Source organism: Myxocyprinus asiaticus, chromosome 40, assembly GCF_019703515.2.
Source record: "Myxocyprinus asiaticus isolate MX2 ecotype Aquarium Trade chromosome 40, UBuf_Myxa_2, whole genome shotgun sequence".
In the NCBI taxonomy this organism is placed as follows: Eukaryota; Metazoa; Chordata; class Actinopteri; order Cypriniformes; family Catostomidae; genus Myxocyprinus; species Myxocyprinus asiaticus.
Genome location: NC_059383.1, coordinates 15155693 through 15181236, shown reverse-complemented (window position 1 = coordinate 15181236; position 25544 = coordinate 15155693). Strand labels below are relative to the sequence as shown.

The window sequence follows — 25544 nt, the reverse complement described above, 5'->3', positions numbered from 1 at the left end:
AATCTTCGGATGACAAGCAGCTAATATCTCCATCTCCGTGAGTTAATGAAATCCCACATAAAACACACGAGACATACGTGTGTACAGTGCAGCATGGCTCTCTCACATTACATGACGTGACAGACAACTATTTGTCCTATGCGGATCCGTTCACACAGCACAGGTTTGCCGAGAATGTGGTTGTGAGTCCTGAAAATACGCTGGTGTCAGTTCGGTTATAGAATGCGGTTGTCATTGTCTTAAATAACTATCCTGTATGTGAACATAACCATATCAAGCACTCAAAACAGAACTGACAACCATTCAGCTGCTGTGTGAACATGGCCTCAGTGCCTCAACAGGGCTGGTAAACAAGTCGTGTGCGGGTCCAGAGGGAGCGGAGCATTGGGCCGCTGTGTGATCTCACTCCCTCATTTAGATTAGTGTTACCTCTCATAGGTAAATGATGCAAAAAAGAGAGTCCCTTCTATGAAGGATGGAGAGAGAAGTCTGAGAGAAGTACTGAAGGTCCTCTTTTTTTTAATGTTCACACCTTTGTGTGTAAAGCAAAACCCTCCCTGTGTAAACTGTAATCTATGGTTTTACAGGATTTTATTTATTATTTTACCTTTGTGAATAGCTCAAAGATTTTTTGTGGCTCACAACCAATGCTTTTTCTTTAAATCTTGTTTTAATGTCCCTTTTATGGCTCCACCAGCACAGCGTAAAGTGGGCTTATAAGACTAAACCAATGATTATGGGAGCAGTAGGCTACATATAGGGTTGTAGAGCAAAAACAAATAAAAAATACAATATTTTTCAAACATACAGTATTATTTATATACAGTATTTTTGTGTCTTTTTTCTTTTTTAATTGGTCTACACTGGTGGCCAAAAGTTTGGATTAATGTACAGATTTTGCTCTTATGGAAAGAATTTGGTACTTTTATTCACCAAAGTGGCATTTGACTGATCACAATGTATAGTCAGGACATTAAAAACATGAAAACTTACTATTACAATTTGAAAAAATGTTCAGAACTTCTTAAACTACTTCAAAGAGTTCTTATCAAAAAAATCTTCCACGTGCAGCAATGACAGCTTTGCAGATCTTTGGCATTCTAGCTGTCAGTTTGTCCAGATACTCAGGTGACATTTCACCCCACACTTCCTGTAGCACTTGCCATAGATGTGGCTGTCTTGTTGGGCACTTCTCACGCACCTTACAGTCTAACTGATCCCACAAAAGATCCATAACACTCTTTTCCAATTATCTGTTGTCCAATGTCTGTTTCTTTGCCCACTCTAACATTTTCTTTTTGTTTTTCTGTTTCAAAAGTGGCTTTTTCTCTGTAATTCTTCCCATAAGGCCTGCACCCCTGAGTCTTCTCTTTACTGTTGTACATGAAACTGGTGTTGAGCAGGTAGAATTCAATGAAGATGTCAGCTGAGGACATTTCTCAAACTAGAGACTCTGATGTACTTATCCTCTTGTTTAGTTGTACATCTGTCCTTCCACATCTCTTTCTGTCCTTGTTAGAGCCAGTTGTCCTTTGTCTTTGAAGACTGTAGTGTACACCTTCGTATGAAATCTGCAATTTCAAGCATTGTATAGCCTTCATTCCTCAAAACAACGATTGACTGACGAGTTTCTAGAGAAAGCTGTTTCGTTTTTGCCATTTTTGACCTAATATTGACCTTAAGACATGTCAGTCTATTGCATATGGCAACTCAAAAGTTAAGTATTTAATTTATAGTCACACACTAAAAGTGAAGGGGCCCATGTTCATGTCCTGGATTATTGAATGATTATTCATAGCATTAATGCAATTATTGTTACTTTAAATCTATTTTCTGTATGTACCAGCTAGGGTATTATTATTATCAAATATATCAAGTAGCATCTGGTTACATTATATATTGTGATTTCACTGACTTGATAAACCTATGATGTAACACTCTATTAACATATAGGTCCATCCCTCCTGCACTTTTGGCCTCTTAACAGGTAAGGAGGCTTTTTTCATGTGCTGACAGATACTGTAACAGCAGAAGTGGGATGGAGCAACAGGGAGGAAAGTGTAGCACAGAAAATCCTCTTTGTTCTCCTCAGAGAGGGGCAACAAAGATTTTTTTATTTCAATACACCTGTTCTCCTCCTGTTTTCTTACATTGATTTAGTTGGAATTCTACATGGGCAGGTCACCTGTTAATCTCTGCAGTAAAGCCCTACTCTTGGTTCATCACAACTAGGTACCGGTGTCAGGTTCATCATGATTCAAGCAGAGACTCAGCTATTCCTGGACAGTGGAAACCACAAAGATCAAAATGTGACGCATCCTCCAGGAAACACCCAGTCTTTCCATCTAGGACCTTTGTGAGTCTGCTGACAGTGATCAGGGTGTGGCAAGCAGAGAGACAGAGCTTTGTACCAACCTTTTACCCTTTAGGTTAAGGAAAAAGTGTGGAGAGTCCAGTGAAACCTAAGACTTGTTGCCACCAATCATTCCCTGATCATCTTAGTCAGTGTTGTCTGACTGAGGTGCAGAAAAGACATAAGTTTATTTGTGCATAGTTACAGCTATTATCTATTAGCTATTAGCCATCTTTAAAACTGATTTGTGTAGTGTTTTGATGTTAAAATTAAAGCTGCCAAAATTAACGTGTTAACATATGCAATTAATTTAAAATATTTCATGCATACATTTCTTTAACGCATTTACCAATTTTCGCATTCAATTCTGACATTTCATTCGGCTCTGTGTGAGTTCTGAACACTGGTTGGAAGAGGGCGCAACCTTTGCAATGTGTCTAGGGTCATTACACTGACGCACACACCACAACACACACAACGGCTGTGTCCGAAAACTGAAAAATGCTACCTTTGGAGGCTGTATATGGAGGTAGGATGAAATTAAGATGCTTTTCAAAAGTTCCATTAATTCAAAAACACTGCCGGTTAAGCTATTAACTGATTAGGCAAGTCAGCTGCCTATGTTTTCGGAAACAGTAATTCAGTGTCAATGATCAAGTGATTGAGAAAGGACCTCTTAACTGTACAGTATTTTTGTACAAAACAAACCCAGATGGGACCTGTGAAAAGCTGAATTCACAAGACTCACTGAAGAGAAGCATCAGCATTTCCCTGGCGCCGTGTTGCACTTCCGTTATATCGAAAATTTGGATGAAGAAGGCTGTCCTTTACGTGCGCTGTGGCAGTGCTCAGAGCAAAACAAGACATTCTCTGTAGTGCTTTTCATGATTGCTGTTGCAAAGTGGATAGCCACGATTCATATTGTGGAGGATGAGGGTTTAAGGTCAGTTCAGTTTAATATGCACTGCATTGAATACAAAACCTATGGGGACTAGTTCTTTCCTTTAGACATCCTCCCGCTTAGATTTTTGGAAACGTTTAATGTTACTTAAATTGATGTTATTTTAGTACATTTCTATATTTATACTGTGGAATACGTTGTTTGGAAAATGTTAATAAAATTGTTGTTACATGTTGTTTTGTTTTCTTTCTGATGCATTTTTACAGGAAAAGAAGAGTCAAGATTCCGCACTTTCAAAATCTGTTATTAATCGCGATTAACTATGAAAAATCATGCGATTTATCGTGATTAACTATGACAAAACGTGATTAATTGCATTGAAATATTTTAAACAACTGATAACATTAGTTAAAATACAGTGCTTTGAAAAAGTATTTGCCCCCTCCTGATTTCTTCAGTTTTTGTGTATTTTTCATAATGAATTGTTTTAGATCTTCAAACGAGGTATACTGTAACATAAAACAAAGGCAACCTGAGTGAACACAAAATACAGTTTTCAAATATATATATATATATTTTTTTTTTTATTGACACAAAAAAAGTTATCCAACACCTATATCACCCATGTAAAATACTAACTGCCCCGTTAAACTTAATAGCTGGTTGTGCCACCTTTAGCAGCAACAACTGCAACCAAATGCTTCTGTTAACTGGAGATCAGTCTTTCACAACGCTGTTGTGGAATTTTGGCCCACTCTTCTTTGCAGAACTGCTTTAGTTCAGCCACATTTGTGGGTTTTCAAGCATGAACTGCCAGTTTAAGGTCCTGCCACAGCATCTCAATCAGGTTCGTGTCAGGACTTTGACTAGGCCACTCCAAAACTTTAGTTTTGCTTCTTTTGAGCCATTCAGAGGTGGACATACTCCTATGCTTTGGATCATTACCTTGCTGCATAATCCAGTTGTGCTTGAGCTTCAACTCATGGACTGATGACCAGACGTTCTCCTTTAGGATTTTCTGGTAGAGAGTAGAATTCATGTTTCCCTCAATTATTGCAAGTCGCCCTGGCCCTGAAGCAGCAAAGCATCCCCACACCCTCACAGTACACCACCATGCTTGACCGTAGGTATGATGTTCTTTTTGTGGAATTCTGTGTTTGATTTATGCCAGATGTAACGGGACCCCTGTCTTCAAAACAGTTTCACTTTCGACTCAGTCTACAGACATTTTCCCAAAAGGTTTGAGGATCATCAAGGTGTATTTTGGCAAAATTTAGACGAGCCTTAATGTTCTTCTTGGTTAGCAGTGGTTTTCGCCTCGCCACACTTTCATGGATGGCATTTTTTGCCAGTGTCTTTCTGATAGTGGAGTCATGAACAGTGACCTTTATTGATGCGAGAGAGGCCTGCAGTTCCTTGGATGTTGTCCTTGGCTTTTTTATGACTTCCTGGATGAGTCGTCGCTGTACTCTTGGAGGAATTTTGGAAGGTCGGACAATTCTGGGAAGGTTCATTACTGTGTCAAGTTTTCTCCATTTGGAGATAATGGCTCTCACTGTGGTTCTTTGGAGTCCCAGAGCCTTTGAATTATCTTTGTAACCCTTCCCAGACTGATGTATTTCAATCACCTTTTTCCTCCTCATTTCTGGAATTTCTTTCAACCTTGGCATAGTGTGCTACTTAGTTCTATTTAGGTGTTGATTTGATTGAACAGGGCTGGCAGTTATCAGGCCTGGGTGTGTCTAGTCCAGCTGAACCCCATTATGAATGCAGTTTCATAGATTTGGAGATTTAGTAACCAAGGGGCCAAATACTTTTTCACACAGGCCAAGTTGGTATTGGATAACTTTTTTGCTTCAATAAATAACATTATCATTTAAAAACTATATTTTGTGTTTACTCAGATTGCCTTTGTTTTAAGTTAGATTTTGTTTGAATTTTCAAACAATTTAGTATGAGATATACACAAAAATATAAGAAATCAGGGTGGGGCAAATACTTTCATATTTTTTCTCCTATATATGTTTTATGTGCAGAGACACCTGCAAGTCATTCATAGGTAGATTTTCTGAAAAGTGTTAACACTGTTGTTCTATGGTGCTTTCATAGCATTGCTCTTGACCTGATCAACATAACAACATTTAATCAGCAAATTAAAATCTGTCTGACAAAGATACCCTAGTGTTTGAGAAACAGGCATGATAATAGTCACAATTTTTGCAATTCTATTTGAAGATGCAAGTGGCAGAGAAATTACTCACTTCACCTTTAAAGGCCCCGCCCTCCATGTTCCATTGTTCAATAACAGGTAGTCCTGCCCTAAACTCACACCATTGGTGGACCCACTTGACACGTCAGACCTCTCAATCAAACAGCAATTTTTATGTATGGTTATTAAGGGTCTTTTCTGTATTCAGGATTTTTCTTATTGTTGGATTCTTATTCATTTATCCTGATCAAACCACAAGCGCTGTCATAAATCTACTCAGGTAAGCAGGTGACGTGGACACCACAAGTCTCTTTGTTATGCAACTCTCAGAGGCTGCGCAAAACCAGTCGTGCAAGTCTCTCTAACTGACTCCCTCCTACTACAACAGCCTTTCCACTCCATATCCATGGCCTTCTTTACTGTCTCCTTCAAGCTTGCTAAAAAGATCAATATGCTTTGACTCTGAGCCTCACATTTCTTCATGGACCTCTGAATGCATGCTCTTAGATTTGGTTGAGAACTTGCTTTAGTGTGTTAAAAGTCTTGCTTTTAAGTATTGTGTGAAAGGAGAAGAGTTGATGGAAAGACCACTTTGGATAAGGTCTCCTACCACGCAATCGTTTGTATCTATAAAGGACACACACATACACAGTAAAATTATGGAGTTTGCCATTTTGCCACGTCTTCTGAGCTATAAACTGTGTGAGACTCATTCCTGTTTCCCGGTAGCCTTGCTCCTATATCTTGTAAATAACCCTGACAGACTTGTAGGTGATTGTATTGATTCGGTGTCCTGGCTGTCTGATGAGGAGTTCCATTTATTAAGGTGGCTGGAAATGCATTGGAACAATTAGCAGACCAGTCAAACTCAGATGATGAAAGATTGTAGTTTATAGGTGTTAAATGGATGGCATGCATGCTGCAAAAGTAGACGTGCTTCTGGTCTGGTCAGGTTAATTGTTCCTCTGCTCGGCCTTTGTTAATGATTCCATCACTGTTACTTCATGCATTATCAGCTTTTAAGGTTCAAAGATCACACCTGTTAACTGATTGGATTCTGGCATTTAAGCTTGCATGCAACTTGTGAATGGTTATAAGTGATCATGAATGAGAACTGAAAATCAAAAGAGGAGAATTGTCTCTGTTAGAGAAGCAAAAGTGTCAGCGAAGAGATTATGCATTCCTTAGTGGATTTGCTGCTCATGTTTTCTCAGTAGAGAAGAAGCAGTTGTTGAGACATTCAAGGTTGTCCTTCATCAGACATTTCATGCATTACAGGAATGATACAGCATGTCAGTCTACTATACTTAACCTTGTCTTTTTCAGCACTAGGTTAAGGGGATAGTTCACTCAAAAATTAAAATTCTCTCATCATTTACTCGCTCTCATGCAATCCCAGATGTGTATGACTTTCTTTCTTCTACAAAACACAAACGAAGATTTTTAGAAGAATATTTTAGCTATGTAGGTCCTCACAATGCAAGGGAATGGTGACCAGAACTGGCTTCCAAAGTCAATCAGTTCATGCAGCCTCTCGCGTGACGTAATCACATTGGCATGTTCATGTGAGAACTGATGTGATACAACCAGAAGTGAAGCTCGATTTGTTTACAAGAGAATGCTGTTCACAAGCTTCATTGGTTTTGCTTTCCTTTGTACTTGCGTTACGCGAGAGGCAGCGTGAACTGATTCCCCTCATGGATGTGCATTGAAGAGCGTCCGGAAGTAAACAATTATAGTGAAAAGGACTTATATATTTATCTGTTTCTCACCTAAAGTGATCAAATCGCTTCAGAAGTCATTAATTTAATCACTGGAGCCATATGGATTACTTTTACTACAACTGCCTGTGCTTTTTGGAGCATTAAAGTGCTGATCACCATCCACTTGCAATGTATGGACCTACAGAGCTGAGATATTCTTCTAAAAATCTTCGTCTGTGTTCTGCTGAAGAAAGAAATTCATTGACATCTGGGATGCATGAGGGTGATTAAATGATGAGAAAATTTTCATTTTTGGGTGAATTATCCCTTTAAAGCAACAGCAGTAGCGACACTGATTGGAGAGTCTAGCGACACCAAGCGACAATGTCATTTGCGGTGTGAATGGGACTTAAAGGTTTTCAAATGTACTGTGTGAAATTTTGATATCTGACAAACCTGGATTAATAACTAACCCAGGGTCAAAAATGATTCTTGTGAAACATGGAACAATATAACTTTGCATTTCACTAACCCAGGGTTAAAAAAATGGCCTTAGGTTAAATGAATGTTCCGGGTATGTTGATCACCAGCAAAAATGCTTTTGAATCGTCCCTCGTTTATTAAAAAACAAAAAACAAAAGCAAAAAATTGCTTTTACATTATAAGGCTCAATGTAAGTGAATGGGGCCAGTCTATAAACATTAAAATACACATTATTTCAAAAGCATAACCACAAGATGTAACCATTATACATGTTCATATGATTAGTTGTATGATAAAATCACTTACTAAACGTATCTGTGTAAAGTAAAATCCAATAATAATTAAGCTAAATCTTTGTTGCCATGGCAACGTAATCTTAATCACTCTTAAACTTAATCACACTTAAATCATGTAGAACAAATTTTATTACACTAATTATTATGTTAACATGTATTGTGGTTACATATTGTAGCATCCGTGTATGTTTTATGTTTATGGACTGGCTTATTCACTTCCATTGGAAATGCTTGACTTTCACAGCAGTTTTCTTTTTTTATGAAATTATTATAAATCTAAATTATTTCGGTGGTAATCAACATAATGCCACAAATTCTGTCAATCAAGCTTAACTTGTACTAAAACCGTAACATTTCTTTTGAGCAGTTCAAGTGTGAAAAGCCCATACTGTGAGTCTCCTCTCTTGGTTTTCTGAATCATGTCTCTTATACTTCATTACATCACCATATCATACCTTCTTCAGAATTCCTGTCACCTTAGTGCACACATTTTCCATGCTATGTTTTTCAGGACTCAGTGTTAATGATAGTTAATGAGTTGCTGAATCAACTTAGATTAATCAGTACTAGTTCTTCAGTGAAGTACTATCTATAAACTGAATTTAAATGTTCTCCATGGGTGGCAACATTGTTAACGGTCAATGAATCTCAAAGTAGCAAGTGTGTAATTTATACATTCTTGTCAACAAATTTTTAATGCCATTGTTGCTTTAAGATGGGATCAGGCAACTCTAACAGGTTATTAATGGCTAATGAAGTAGCTATTACATGCTGTCAAAAAATGTATCTCATCCCTATCCCTAATCTGCCCATCATCCATTCTGTTCCCTTACATCATTCACACATTCACAGAGCTACCGTTTACATTCTTCAGCATTCTATACATAGACACACTAGGGGCATTTTTAAGGGGGGTTGTTTTTATGTCTGTATGTATTCTGAAACAGGATTATCTCAGCACCAGGGCACAGAGTGACATTAATTGGTAACATTAATTTAGAAGTGAGGCCAGTGCTCTTCCACCATCCAAAACAGTGGTAGGGAAAATTAATCTATCTTGTCCAGCCTGTTTGGACCCCTTCCTTATTATACAGTGGTCGTAGCGATTGTTTTGGTTGCTATTGTTGTATTGGTAATGAGGGGAGCCATTTGTTCATTCACTAATTCATAAATATGGAATGAGGATGAAGTTCGTACCATGAGAGATATGCTTTTATTTTATGGGTTAAATGGTGAACGTGATCGTTACCTCAATCATTTCAACCCCAGCTGTTTACATTTATGCATTTGTAAGATGCTTTTATCTAAAGCAATTTAAAGTGCTGCATTCATATAAGACTATATATTTTACTAGTTCTTACATTTCCTGGGAATCAAACCCATGACATTGGTGGTGTTAGGACCACGCTCTACCAGTTACAGAAACACATTTCAGCTTCTCTAAAAACAAAAGTTCTGATAATTATTTTAGGTTCATTATGATGACTTCTGTTGTGACCTAACTAAAATCCAAATGTGTTACTAACAGGGTTCCTGTGTGACGTTCACTGTTCTACATTCTAAACAAGTGGTTTAGAAAAAGACTGAATAGAATCAGGAAGGACTTTCCCAAAATTGGAAATACATTTTTCTAAGCACATTTATAAATGCTTTATTAGCTTTTCTGTGTCCTAAACTAGAAATCTACTGCACTCTCTTTAGACAGTAAATTAGAATTTTGTTGATTGAACCAGATAGCGTGATATTGATCTGAAAACGAGGCAACACTACTGTGCCCTCCGACCAAATGGTCTAATTGTTTGTTATTTGTGTTTATTATTTTGTTTACAAGTCTACATCATACACCAGATAAAATATTCAGCTGTTACTATTTCCTTGACAATATAGAACACCTTTAAGCCTCCAGTCATGATCATCCTCTGAGTTTTCCATTATAAACTCCCATGGTTAGTTCATCAGAGAATGCTTTACAAACCAAATAAGCCGATGGCTTGCACTGCACTATTTGCATGTGGTTTACTATACTGAAACATCTATATTAGGGCAAAAGAGGACCTAATGAGGTCAAAGCATCAAATTACATTTAATTCATTTTGCTTTCAGAATGCACGCCCAGAGTGCCAAGCTGTGGTGTGTGATGCAGTTGCGGTACTGCATGTATGCTTTTCAATATGTAAAGTCTGTGAAATTAGAAGAGGTGGGGCTGGGAAGTTACCAACTGTGAGGACATCAAGAGTTTAGAGGCATCAGGCTTCAGCATGTAGGTCTAGATCCAATGATTTATAGAAGTGATGGAGAACTTCATGGAGTGGGGTGCATTTTGTAATCACACTTGTCCCAGATTCCCCTTACTGACGTAAAGTTACTGAATAAAGTGTGGTGCATTTGAACATTTTCACATGGTTGGGATTCCTTTCAATGCCTTAAATGTGAAGCTAAGGGTGGGAATCATAAGGAATTACCCATTACAAAAAAAAAAAAACTTTTGGTAGCAGTTGCATATTTTTTACCACAACAAAACAAAAATGTATTAGGAATAGGGCTGCAACTAACGATTATTTTGATAATCAATTAATATGACGATTATTAGAACGATTTTTCGACTATTCAGCGATTATTGCAATGATTAATCATTAGCTCTTAACTGTTTTTTCAGCTTGTGCCCCGACTTAAAAGGTTGTATTAAACGTGCTTACTAACGATAAAAAGAACAAAATCATCTTTTAATAATACCTCTAAATGACATTCACTGAATTAAAGGGAAAAATACTTTTTATTAAGTTTAATTTAGTAAAGAAATTCACTGCAAAAAAAAATCCTATTGTTATCGTGTTTTTGTCTTGTTTTCCATTTAAAATGGTCTAAAAATCCTTAAAACAAGATACATTTACTTGAGAAGAAACATATAAGATATTTAGACTTGCTTTACGAGAATATATCTTAAATGTAAGTGTATTTTGTCACTTGGTTATACTTCTGCATGTGCAGTAAAGATCAAATATACTTGTATTCAAGATCTGTTCTGTAAAAGCAAGTCTAAACATCTTATATGCTGCTTATCAGGTGAATGCATCTTTTTTAAAAGGATTTTTAGATATTTTAAAATATTTGTATTTTTAATATTATATTCAACATTCTCATATAATGTTTTTTTCTTCTACAGTATAGCTGCTAAAGAAAATATATGTTGTTTTAAAGGGTGCAATTAGTATCTACCAATAATTGCACCGGGGTTGGGGTGCAAATGATATCTGCCTCTGTTTGCACAGAGGTGTAAATAGAATATACCATTATTTGCACCAGGATGCAAATAGCATCTGCCTAAAATCTATTACCAACCTTATCTGTGTAAAGTTGCATTCAATATTACATCTTTGTTGCCATGATTTTGTAACGCCGCTAAACCTTGCAATCTGTTAACTACCGTAATGACAGTAAATCCCTTATTTTATCACACTACAGTCGTGTAAACACATGTAATGTTTGCATCTTTGCTCTCCTTTTGAAACTGTGTGTAATTTAATGTTTGTGGACTGGCCACATTCACTTCTATTGCAGTTACTTTACTGTAACTGCAATCTTGGAGTCAAAATGCTTTTTACAGTGATCAGCATTTTGCCACAAATGTTGTCAGTTGAGTTTAAATTGTATTGAACCCTGAAGATTCCTTGAACCACTTACTGTCATATAAATAGTCACTCACACTGATTTAACTCTCATGAACATTGAGTACAATATAACACAGTAACTGTTGGTTTATTTTGTGTCAGATATGCCCAAAATTAATGCAGTTCAGCAAGTCACATGTTAATTCAGTAACTGCTTCGACAGATTCATTGAGAGACATTTTAGACTGATAATTCTATACTCTAAAACTAATCGCTTCCATATGGTTTTTTTGTATTAAATTTGTTCATATGACATTTGGATCCATATCAGCAATTGTTCGCTCATTTAACAAGCTTATGGTTGTAAGGTGTTCTTTAAATTATACACTTCCACTCTTTTCTGTAGTATCAGGGAATGTACTCTCCTGGGTCCTTGACAAAGGTTTATTGGTAGTTTCCAGGCTATAGATCACAATCTTGGGCTGAATTGCACGTATCACAATCCTACACAAATGACCATACTTAATCTTTTAGATCCACTTTTGTTTTGAAGAGATTGGATTCTTGTGAAGGCCCCTAGACTTGTACTTTAGCACTGGAATGACATTTTGATAAGATTAAAAAAACATCTTTTTGAGTATCTGAGAAACTATAATTTGTGCGATCTCATCTGTGCCAGAGGGCACACACGAAACCAGCAGTGACTCAGTGTGGCTAAACCAAGCATTGTTTTGTCTTTGTAAGAGCGTTATTGACCCATAGAGGTAAATGTAATAAAGGACAAATACACAGATGAGCTCATGTTAATTTTTGTGGCTTTTAAGCGTCAGGCACAGGTTTGGTGGCTGTTTTGAGTTTTTGGTTATTATAATTGTGAGAGCGTTTGCCGCATACATTTGTTCTGAGACTTAGGGGTAGTGACAGTTGTTGTTGACATTCTGTTGACATATGAATAAAGCTTTTATATGACTTCCTCTCTTTGAACAGACTGATACATTGTATCTTCTAAGCCTTTTAACATCCCATGAAATCAAAACTGGAGGTTTGTGGCTTTTATTCCATGTCTATTACTCGACCTCGAGCCTCCTAGGTCCCTTTCAGCACTGTGGATTACTTGCACAACTGCTTCCGCGTTCTAAGTAGTGCGGCTCAGGTGTTTCCAGTTACAGTGTTCAGTGCCATTGGAAGGCAGATTATTTCTTTTTTTCAGAGCTTTTAGTTGAATAAATCAACAAATCATATTTTTGGCTCTATAGTGATGTCTCAATTTGATAATTTGCTGAAAATTGCCTCTAAATATATTTTTTCCTTTCCAAATGTAGCTAAACTCATCTCCTGAATAATAAATCAAACATATATAACCTGCAGCAGTCTGGCCGTCTCATTAACGCATTTCATTCATTAATGATATTTCATACCAGTTGAGATTCAATGATAAATTCCACCATACAATGGTTGCAAATGACTTTTCTTTGGAAAAGAATGTTTTTATTTATAAATACATTAGCTGTTATCTTACTCTGGCCATGCTTTACAGATCACTCAGAACAGAATGAAGCAGTTGTATTATCAAACTAAATAAATAAATAACTGTGCTAAAATATATTTAACCACACTACATATATTTAATCTATTTCAAACATTATAACTCATTATCTTTAGCAGCTCTTACTTATGCATTTGCATTTCAACATTTATGGATATACAGGACTTATCAGTGAAACTGACAAAAAATACATGCATTTAATAAAAACAAGGTAATGCATCTGTTCATTGCGTCTCTCTCTCTCTCTCTCTCTCTCTCTCTCTGGTGCTGACACACTTTGTCTTCTTTCACATTTTGTCATTTGCATTTTGGGCTGATCTGTGGTTAAATGTCTGCTACTGACCTCCGTGTGAGGAGAAACGGTGAATTGCGCTTGGATTGGAGTATATACTAGCCATTGCTTTCTCAGATCGGCTTGGGCTGAATTAAAGCTCTGACAACTGTTCTTCCACTGAATTTTGAAGAAGCTGTACATGGTAATGTTCAGAATATTTCTTCTATCACTGAAAAGATCCGTATTTTAAAATCCTCTTTCGAACAATCATTTTAAGCGGTGTTTCAGGAACTAGGCAACTACGGCGCATGTAAACACATTTAACCGGAAACTAGCGGGCAGCACTATTTCAAAGCGGAAGTACATCATGGGGTTCAGTGCAAGTAATCCATTACGAGCTGTAAGCAGCTAGAATGGTACACTGAAACATTATAAGAATTATGTAACTGACTGCAAAGTCAGACAGGACCCCTTCTGTTTGATCTAAATATCTATGACTCAGCTGTGTCTTGGTGAACCTTTTTGCTCGTATAGGTTTTGCTTTGCTACCTAATGCATCCTCTCTAAAGTAGACTTTCTGCATTGAGTAGTACCCATAATTTCACTCTGCCTTATAAAAGTATGTCCTCATTGTGTCAGAGTACATCCCAGTGACAAGCCCAAACTCTAAGATGAACTATTCCCCCACCGGGCCTATGATTTAATGAGTAATCGTGTATTCAGAAATCCAACGGAGCTCTTTGGATTGTTATCACTTTTAATGATATGCTGGGACACCAATTTACTCTGATCTCTCTTTTTAGTTTTTTTAGTTTTTTTTTGGTGAAATATTTCGACTGGTATAGATGCTGCACCCTGGAAGTTCGTTGACATTTTCTTCTGTTTCATTACTTTTAGGCTATATACTCCTGAAAGGTTTGTCATGATCATGAAATTGTGGTTGATGGTAATTGTAGTAAAAACACAATATTTATGCAAAAGTTAATATAAACTAAAACCGGAGTGCTCTGCGTTACAATGGGCATTACGCCTTGTTTATATTTTTGCGTGAGTGTGGCGCAAACCATTGTGTGTGCGTGTACATTAGGGGGCTCATATGTTACGTTTCTTTATTTTCAAATATTAAGTAAAAAAGTAAAATGAGAAAAGAAATGCTTAAATAGACGGCTCTATGTTAACTTGGTGTTGCACAGTTGCCTAAAACGGTGCCATAGTGTACTACCACAGACTCAAGCTTCGTAATAGGGTACAACAGGGCTAAAGGCTCCGCAGGGTAAAAGGCTCCCTTGATTTTATTTTCTCCCAAAACACTAAATAGCAACAAAAACTACCACAGCACTTTCCTAAACACATGTTTGTCACTATACACTGCAAAATGTTCACGTTCCATGAGATCTTTGTGTGTATTGTCTAAAGGTTGATTTTGAGGCATTATAATCTAATTTTGGAAATTTATGGAGCTAATGAAAATCCCTGAAATTAACACAATTCTTTTGAGACAAATACTTATTTTTCATTTTCAGTTTTGTTTAATGTTATTAAAAAAAAATCTTAAAAGATGTTAAATATGTAATAAGTTGTATGAACACATGCATAAAAAAGCATGCCTTAAAAATATGACAATTTATATGACAATCGTGAAAGCCCTTAATGAGACAATTAATCTTCACAACCCTAAAATTGACAATTAATCATCATAATTACAATTATTTGTTTGAAAATTATTCGTCAGCCAAATTTCATAATCATGACAGCCCTAGTTCTATGAAGACTAGAAGACTTCTGTCAAAAAGGGAGTTAACTGATCTGTGAAATGAATCATCAATGACTCTACAACAGTCTTTGATTGGTTGCATTTTCACCCAAAAATGACGTCCATCATGTCGTCATAGAGCCTGTGATGCAGCTTAAACATTGCCATTTTATCTTTTCAGTTGTCTTGACCATTTCTTTCTCTGGAGGGCAGTTGTGGAAAAATCTGAAGTCATGATATCATAACACACAAGTAAGAAAGTCACTTGTGTTGACTCTGATTGATGGATTTAAAGTCATAAGCTTTTCTAAACCTTGTGGAGCATTGTTTTCTTTGTATTTTTAGAAATGGCAAATTCTACAAACATACACCCCACTGCGTTTCAATTTATCCTGTTACTCTTCTGTCTGTAGTGTTGATTCCCAACAATTATGAGATCACTTTATTGCAGGCCAAATCTGTTGGCTGCTAATAAAAGCACTAGGGCTTTCCTCCTGTATTTTAGCGAAAGTCAGTTCTGTTTGTTCCAAAACCTTACTGTGATTGTGAAGATGGGTGGCCGCCAGAGACCGTATAGAATGAGATTGGTCACTGGCATACTTGTGAATGGAAATCGTAACGCTAAATATAGTAGCTGTAGGAATGGAAGTCCCGCTTTACAGTTAAAGAGCCAATCACTTTTTTGATGAGAACATCAGTTAAAGTGAGATTGTGCATACGGATTAGTTAGAGCCGGGGGTCAGGCATTGGCTGCTAAGTAGGTTCCCATGAACATCTGCTGGTAGATGCTGGAACTACACCCTGTGTTTGCAAAAAGCATGTTTCTCCTTTGACAGTCATTCAAAAGTAGCCTTGTTTTCCCCCAAGAAACATTTCAATCGAAATAATGTCATTACATTATAGTACATATTTTTTTGGTGACAGATTGCTTTTGAAAAGCTCTTAAAAGCGTGAAATGGACTTGGCAGAATCCATTTGCGTGCTTCCTGGGAACCATCCACTCGCTGAACACTGCCATAGAGTTGAATGGGGATGCTAACGGATATGGTAGCTCTCTCTTTAGAGCTCCTTGGCTAGAGCAGACTCAAAAATAATTGTTGTTTTTTTTTGTGCGTGATTTGAGCTTAAGAAGCACACTTCATGACACCAATATTGTCCAATTTTATTGCCGAGTTGAAATAATTTTTTTTTTTATCTTGACCAACCGTTTTGGAGATTTCGGTCTTTCTCCATTCAAGTAGATACGAGCTGTATTTATATCCTGCTTCCATCCAATAGAGAAACAGAACGTAACTACCACTTTGGTGGCCTCCTAGGTCATTTGACCACTGGCATAAGTGCAACCAGGATTGTTTTGTTTGTTAAAATTAAGTTTAAAGACAGATACACTGTTTTGGTATACTTTTTGCATGGTATGTGCTTATATAGACGCCTGTGATTTAATTTTCTGTGCTTGAAGTTGGATGTCAGTTGGTTCTTCCACTTAAAGTTGGTATTCATATGTGCTTTTAGTACACCCGGGTTTGGATCCCTGATCCAGAAGAGGTATGGAAATCAGCAGAAATCATCAAGGATTATAAAGAGGGAGACTCAGTCCTTCACCTCAAATTAGAAGATGAATTGGTAAGCAAACACCTTCCTCTTCTTTTACCTTAAGTCATATATTTTTACCTGTTATTTTATTAGAGTAGATTTTCATTCAGGTAAATCAGGATGGATTAGTCATTTAAAGCTGACTAAGCCACAATGGCTTTTCAATTTCAGTCCTGACACAGCAGTTGTGAACTAAAGCAGAACATCTCTTAGCAGGCCATCCCACTCCCTGCCACTGGTAGTTAGGATTCACTGCACTGAGGAAAGTGTGTTTATGAATCATTAAGCATGTTTTGGTGGGTAAGAAGTGCAGGCCATGAGAGACGGGAGTGAATGTGATACTCTCAAGTGTATTATCAAAAAACTATGCTGTGTTTGGGGAAACATAAATAAACCAAGAGATGAAAGAAAGATCAGCATGACTCATTAATGCTCTTGACTTTCCATAAATCACTTTAGACTCTTGTAGCTTTTCAAGGAAATTCACCCCTTCATTGTGGTTTGAATTTAATGAATTTCTAATCTATTTCTTTTTAATTACATTACTGTCTCTATTCCTAGCCACTAGAATATCCAATTGGTCCCAAAGACAATCCGCTTCCATTTCTTCGTAATCCTGATATTCTGGTAGGAGAAAATGACCTCACGGCTCTCAGCTACCTCCACGAGCCAGCTGTGCTCCACAATCTCAAGGTCCGCTTCCTGGAGTCCAATCACATTTACACTTATTGCGGTAAGTTCATGTCTGTATCATAATATTCTCTCTATATTAAATGAATAGTTCATCCAGAAATGAAAATTCTGTCATTTTTTTCTCACCATCATGAGGTTCCAAACCCATATGACTTTATTTCTTCTGAGAAACACAAAAGGAGAGATTTTAAAGAATGTCGCAATCACATATTTCCATACAATATCAATACAAGGTGACTCACTTTAGCTTAAAAAAACACAGTGTCATAAAAGTAGTCCACATATTCCAGAGCCCAAATCAAAAATGACGACACGGTAGTAACATTAGACCTCATTGGTTCTTGTGTGCCTCGTGACCAAACTGCATGATGCCATGATACAAGAACCAATTAGGTTTTGTTAAAATTGACGTTCCGCCATTTTGATTTGGGCTTCTTATACTGAATATGAGTTAATTTGAATTGAAAGTGAATAATGACTTTTGGGCTGTTCATCATACAGATTGATTGTATGCCTTCAGAATATTTGGAAAATGATGCACAAGTCACATGGACTACTTTTTTGGGTGCTTTTTTAAAGCTGAAGTACAGTTGAAGTCAGAAGTTTACATACACCTTAGCCAAATACATTTTTTCTCTTTTTCACAATTCCTGACATTTAATCGTAGGAAACATTCCCTGTCTTAGGTCAGTTAGGATCACTACTTTATTTTAAGAATGTGAAATTTCAGAATAATAGTAGAGAGAATGATTTATTTCAGCTTTTATTTCTTTCATCACATTCCCAGTGGGTCAGAAGTTTACGTACACTTTGTTAGTATTTGGTAGCATTGCCTTTAAATTGTTTAACTTGGGTCAAATGTTTTGGGTAGCCTTCCACGAGCTTCTCACAATAAGTTTCTGGAATTTTGGTCCATTCCTCCAGACAGAACTGGTGTAACTGAATCAGGTTTGTAGGCCTCCTTGCTCACACACGCTTTTCAGTTCTGCCCACAAATCTCCTATCGGATTGAGGTCAGGGCTTTGTGTTGCCCACTCCAATACCTTGACTTTGTTGTCCTTTAGCCATTTTGCCACAACTTTGGAGGTATGCTTGGGGTCATTATCCATTTGGAAGACCCATTTGTGATCGAGCTTCAACTTCCTGGCTGATGTCTTGAGATGTTGCTTCAATATATCCACATATTTTTCCTTCCTCATAATGCCATCTATTTTGTGAAGTGCACCAGTCCCTCCTGCAGCAAAGCACCCCCACAACATGATGCTGCCACCCCCATGCTTCATGGTTGTGATGGTGTTCTTCGGCTTGTAAGCCTCACCCTTTTTCCTCCAAACATAACGATGGTCATTATGGCCAAACAGTTCAGTTTTTGTTTCATTAGACCAGAGGACATTTCTCCAAAAAGTAAGATGTTTGTCCCCATGTGCAATTGCAAGATGTAGTCTGGCTTTTTTATGGTGGGTTTGGGGCAGTGGCTTTCAGGTTATGTGGATATAGGACTCGTTTTACTGTGGATATAGATTCTTGTCTACCTGTTTCCTCCAGTATCTTCACAAGGTCCTTTGCTGTTGTTCTGGGATTGATTTGCACTTTTCGCACCAAACTATGTTCATCTCTAGGAGACAGAATGTGTCTCGTTCCTGAGCGGTATGATGGCTGCGTGGTCCCATGGTGTTTATACTTGCATACTGTTGTTTGTACAGATGAACGTAGTTCCTTCAGGCATTTGGAAATTGCTCCCAAGGATGAACCAGACTTGTGGAGGTCCACAATTTTTTTTCTGAGGTCTTGGCTGATTTCTTTTGATTTTCCCATGATGTCAAGCAAAGAATCACTGAGTTTGAAGGTAGGCCTTAAAATACATCCACAGGTACACCTCCAATTCAGTACACCACCTATCAGAAACTAGCTGGCTAATTGTCTAAAGGCTTGACATCATTTTCTGGATTTTTCCAAGCTGCTTAAAGGCACAGTTATCTTAGTGTATGTAAACTTCTGACCCACTGGAATTGTGATATAGTCAATTAAAAGTGAAACAATCTGTCTGTAAACAATTGTTGGAAAAATTACTTGTGTCATGCACAAAGTAGATGTCCTAAACGACTTGCCAAAACTATAGTTTGCTAATATTAAATCTGTGGAGTGGTTAAAAAAATGAGTTTTAATGACTTCAACCTAAGTTTTTGTAAACTTCTGACTTCAACTGTATGTAACTTTTTCTGTGTTAAAATACTTTCTTTTATCCCAGCTTAATATGTGGAGACATATTATAAGGAAGCCATTCATAGGTTAATTCTCTGAAAAACTGTAAGCACTGTCTTTCCGTGGCACTGAAAAAGTTTGTTTTGAGTGACCTGTTTAGACAACTTTATTCAGTCGTTATCGCTTCATTTGACCAACGGCAGATGGGGGTATATAAAGATAATATAGTGCCTAAATGATTTGCATGTGCAGATTAAGATTTGTGAAAGCTTCAATCAAACAGCAAGAGTATTTTGTTTTTTGCATGCGCACAGAAAGTTTTATAAAGGTGTAAATTAAGTTGCAAGCATAAGAAAAAAATATTTGCAATATTTTTATGCTTTGCATAAGTGTAATTCATGTGTTGGAATTCTGTAACTTTACATTAATAAAAAGTAAATTTGATCTGTATTCTTCTGACTTTATTTTTTAAATTTTTTTTGCGCTTACACTTTCGGCATTGATTCTATGCCGTCAATCCACTTTGCTGTTCATGACACCCTCTCTTTGCTTGCATATCGCTGGTTGCAAGTTTGCAATGTTTTTGGCCATGTTTAGGCACAAAAATAGTGTCAAAAGTGTAAGCTTGAAAAAAAGTCCAAAGAATCCAGATCAAATGTACTTTGTGTTCATGTGAAGTTACAGATTCACAACAAATTAATTATACTTATGCAAAGCATTAAAATATTGCAAATCATTTTATGATTGCAACTTGATTTACACTTTTACATAACATTCTTTGTGCATGCCATTTATTTTTACGCTTGCAATTTGAGTTACGCTTTCACAAATCTTACTCTGCTCATGCAAATCTTTCTATCATGCTTGTAACTTCATTTCCGCTTTTACAAATCTTACTCTACACATGCAAATCTTTTAGGCACTAATTTAACTTCATAGGTTTATTCAGAGAGCTGTTTTGTAAATAAAGTTTATTTTTGCAATTGTGTTTGGTGGCGCAGTAGTTACATACTTCAGCTTTTAACTTTTAAAATGAGGCACGATCAAGTGGAATTTTATTTTCAATTCTTGAAAATATATAATTTTGTATTCCGTAAAAGAAAGAAAAATTTATTATTTTTGTAATCCAACAGTTATTCTGACAATTAATCAAGTAATTAGAAAAATTTATTAATAACTCAGATTGCATAAGGTTATCGAGATGAAGTCACGTTTGGCTAAAATGCGTTCATTAGCCTAAGGCCACGTCCACACTAATAAATTTTCATTTGAAAACACATCTTTTTCTCTACTTTTTGGTCTTCCGTCCACATTGAGACAGCATTTTTGCCAGCGAAAACGGCTTTTTGAAAATGCTCTCCCAAGTGGATAAATTTAAAAACACTGTCTTCGCATTGTAGTGTGGACTGGGAAAACGGATATTTTTGAAAATGTGATCGTTTCAGTCATGTGATCCATTCAACCAAAACAATCAAGATGGCACCCCATGTTATAGTGGCGCTGTTGTTCCTGATATTCACTTTGATTGCGTTGTTAAAAATAAATGTTACTTTGTACAACCCTTACATTGCATCCTTAAAAGGCGATGGGAAGTTTACTCGGAATTGGTGTCCGGCGATGGAATACAAGAACAAGACCGTACTTGCAACACCAATTTTTCGCTTGTGCAGTAAGGGGATTTAAGCTTTTTCATATGTTTCAGTGTGGACGAGCAACTTTTGGAAGACACTTGAAAATGGCAGTGTGGACGAAGTGTAGCGATGTGCAAAATGACAATTTCAAAATCAACTAGTCGGTGGGTTATGTTGACGGTTAGTCGACTAGTCGGTCAATAAAGTCCTGTATAATTAGGCTGGAGTAACTTCCACAAGACACCAATCAGACGGGCTTCTTAATAATAGACTGTAGATGCTAAGCACATCACCTCAATAGGATAACAGATAGGCTATTCAAAAAATATATAAGCTTAATATAACCTTTGTGTGCACAAAACTGTCAAAGTCATCAAAACAGAGACTTGTGGATTTTGAATGAAACAACGAGAACATTGCTCCGAGCCAAAAAATCCAATAGTAAAATATTGTTGTGGTGCATTGTTTGCTGTAGCTGTGTTTTTCCACCCTTAAATGCATGTTTTGCCAACACCTTTTGTTGTTCATGTCTTCATTACCTAACGAGTAAAATTCATAAATTTGAATGTAAGCGAAGTAAAAACTATAGAACTAATAATAACAAACAGAATGCCCAAAACAGCGTGTGGGTAACATTACGCATCGCTGCTCATAAAATCGGCATGATAGCGTTTATAGATGTACATGAATATCTGTGGTAGCGTTCGGGGTGTATAAACTGAGCAGAAAACAAGAAATAAGAGAGCAATAATAATATAGCCTTAGCAACAGATATGGAATAGTGTATTTACATAGGTGTGAAATAATGTTATGTAATTTAATGAGCTGCAAATTTAGCCTACCTCTATTTCAGAAATGAATTCCAAGGGCTAAAGTCTTTTGTGTTTGATCTTCCTATTTCAACTACAGAGTATTTAAACCTACAGTTAAAAAAATCTAAATATAGAAATAAAATGACACATCAAATATTTCATATCAACTTTATTAGAGCAATTCTACCAATAATGCAATTAAAAAAGGTAGCCTACCTTACTCTTAGACATTAGGCCAAACGTAAGTGTTTCAAAATACCACAGAAATAAATGAATAGGCCTGTGTATGAAAACAAATATCTGTCGATGCATTTAACATAAATAAAGAACTGAACAGGGCATTGAATTTTAAACATAGGCCACACCACGTTTAAATGAAATGTGTTTCAAATGCCAGCTTGTTATCCTCTGAGAGACGGTGTTTTTTTTATTCATTAGAGAATCAAGAAGAAAAATACATTCTGCAAAAAACAAACAAACAAACAAACAATTAAACAAACAAACAAAAAAAGATGCAAACAGTAAATAATAGTCTAGATATTTCACAGACAAAAACGGCTTAATCATTCATGCGTCTTGACATTTTTAGTCAGAAACAAAAGCTAAATGTCTAGGCAGAAAACACTCTCTCGGCTGGGACAAACGTGGAAGGGACAAAAAAAATAAATGCAATTGACGTCCGGTATTGCTTGGCCGCTTTCGCTTCTGCAACACCAGATTAAGATTCTGCCATTGACTTTGAGCTCACATCCTTGACATTCTGAGCATTATTGACTTTATCATGACATTATTTTGCAAATATTGCATTGTACTACATTGGTTCCCAATTTTGGGACTTGCACTAACAGTTTAGCGCCTGCAGCAAATATGAGGTAAACCGTCAGATTTATAAAAATAATGTTTATACTGTACTTCTTTATACTAATTGTAATCATATTTGTGATTAAAAATTTTTAAACTACAATAATTCCTAAAAATAAAAACCTTTTAATTATTTTTTATTGTTTAAAAATTACTAGTCGACATCACTAATCAACTAGTCAGTTGTTGAATGACTAGTTGACCATTCTTGCACATCCCTAACAAAGAGCGTTATGAAAACAAAAATCCCGTTTTCAAATGTATCCGGATTAATGTTGACATAGTCTAAGTTTTGATGTACCCTACGATTGAATAACAACAAGAAACAATTGTGCAAACAATATCTTAACCCAAAGCAGATCTATAATATTAAAAAATTTAGAAAATTCAAGCTCTCAGACAGTGCCTTTTTTTAATACAAGATCTACTTTTTTCATTAGCTAGTTCAACACAATGTACCCATTTTAGTTTAGAACTCAAATATGGGACAACAGGCCATGGAAATAAAATACTTGATCTTTTCGGTGTCTACCAGTTATATTCATGGTTTATAGTTTAAGGACATATAAAGCCATTTTATTTGGTTGTTGGTGTTTTTTTTTTTTGCTATCATTTACATACAACACAGAATACAGTAGGCTATACATAGGAATTGCATAATTCAGAGAAACATGTTTTTCTTTCTTGCATTGAGCTGCAGTAATTGCAGGCATTTTTGCGCAACTTGCGCTTGTGCTACATACTGCCAAGATTGCAAAAGCTTGTTGCTTGCCATGTACAGTGTAAAATCACTTTAAGCATCTGGACACTCAGTTCTTTCTTGAGTAAACACTTAATAATTTCACATGTGAAGATTAGCCGTTACTCCCTCAGGTAAGCCTGTTTCATGTTGCGTTTGCAGGGTGCAAGACGCTCAGCTGTGTGTTTTTAACGGTTTGGAGCTCCCGCCCATTTTTGGAGCAATGCCTGCAGTTACACTCTTCTTTTTGATTCCTCATACAGAGCTGTGGCTCTGTTCAGTAAATAATATTCTCTGGATTCCCAGATTTAGTTTTTCCTGTGATAATGGCCATAAACTATAAAAGATTTATCAGAAGTGGGGCATTTCGATCTGTTACAAGCTTAATCATCATGAAATCGCATTTACATTCAAATTGTAATTAATTTACACAGAACGGATCTCAAATCACAGTTTGCTGATTATAACCATCTTAGATCATCTGGATTCAGTCAGAGTTACTGAACATCAATCAATGCGCATGTAACAAAGTCTGACGGGCGTATTTTTCATGTCATTATTTTATGTTTATGTTGGTAAATATGGGGAGTTCTGCACAGCTTGTCAGAGTGTGCAGTGGTAGCCAATGGGGCGGAGCTTAGCGAAGGGTCCGTTATCATCCGTGAACTGTGTCACTTCTGCCTTATTTTCAATTTGTTGATTCGGCAATTTTTGTAATTGAGGATTTTTTTCATTGAGTAATCAAATTAAATCGAGTAACCATGACAACCCTAGTTTGGAACAACAGGGTGAGTAAATATTTGACAGAATTTCCTTTAACCACATTCTTGATTGAAAAGATCTGATATAAATGTGTTCAGGCTGATTAGATTTTTCCAGTACAAATATTTATTTCAATTCAGCAATTTTGTGTAGGCGTCAGGTCTCATTTCCTATTATTAAATTGTATATTTTTTTCATTGCCAGTGGTTTCTACGATCTACTTAGGCTTACGATGCTTTTGGGAAACGCAGCCATGGTCTTTAAATATTGGCATCAGCCGTTGAAACATTGGCAAATCAAATCATTAATTTAAAGGCTGGGGTCAAGGGGGAGGCCATGGGGGCAAGTGCCCTCTTGTCAACAAGCTTGTGCAACAACTTGCTCTAGGGCTGTCATGATTATGAAATTTGGCGGACGATTAAGTGACAAAAAAATAATTGCGATTTAAGATGATAATGTCATTTCGGGCATTCATTATTATAGCAATTAATTCATTGTTGTACTGTTTAAGGTGGATGTGTGCTTCATACACCTTAAGAAGTCATTTATTAATTTTTATAGGAATATATGATTCCCTGTAAGGTTTTGAAAAAGATATATTTTAAATATCAAAATATTTCCAAATACTTAAATTGTTTCTCTTTTTTTGTTCAACATTAGTCTTGGTTCATTTTACATTACCTGAATAGTTAGCTATAATTATCATATCATAATATTGTATATTGTATTTGTATTATAGAATATTATAATTATTTTATTTCAAACTAAAACAATTTTTGGGAAAGACCTGCCTATAATGATCCACATCATGTGTAATTACTTATTACATTACTTGCATTTGTCTTAGCTTTTAGTTTCATGTTTGTAATTTCTTCCTTTGACATCCTGAAGAGCAACATGACAAGCTTACAGTTTCAAAATGTTTTGAAGTTGAAAAAGTAATGTCTTTGTACTTGTGCCCATCCCCTATTTGGTATTTTAGAACAAAGTATTCTCAAATGACATGTTCAAATACAATTTTCCTGCCTGCAGGTGCTGTTTTAACAGGGCTCCCACGGGTTCTTCAGTGTGTATATAGACATTGAACAGATTGTTGAATCTACAGAGTAAGGAGTTTTACCTCAA

The 25544-nt window shown here is 36.4% G+C and overlaps 1 protein-coding gene across 1 annotated transcript in view; it reads left to right on the top strand.

Moving 5' to 3' along the window:
* Window positions 1–25544, top strand: part of LOC127430550 (unconventional myosin-Vb-like) — a 99900-nt gene that overhangs the window by 5409 nt on the left and 68947 nt on the right. The window contains exons 2-3 of the mRNA XM_051680370.1: window positions 16639–16749; window positions 17281–17452. Of these exons, the coding sequence (XP_051536330.1) occupies window positions 16639–16749; window positions 17281–17452 (283 nt within the window). The remainder of the gene's footprint in view (window positions 1–16638; window positions 16750–17280; window positions 17453–25544) is intronic.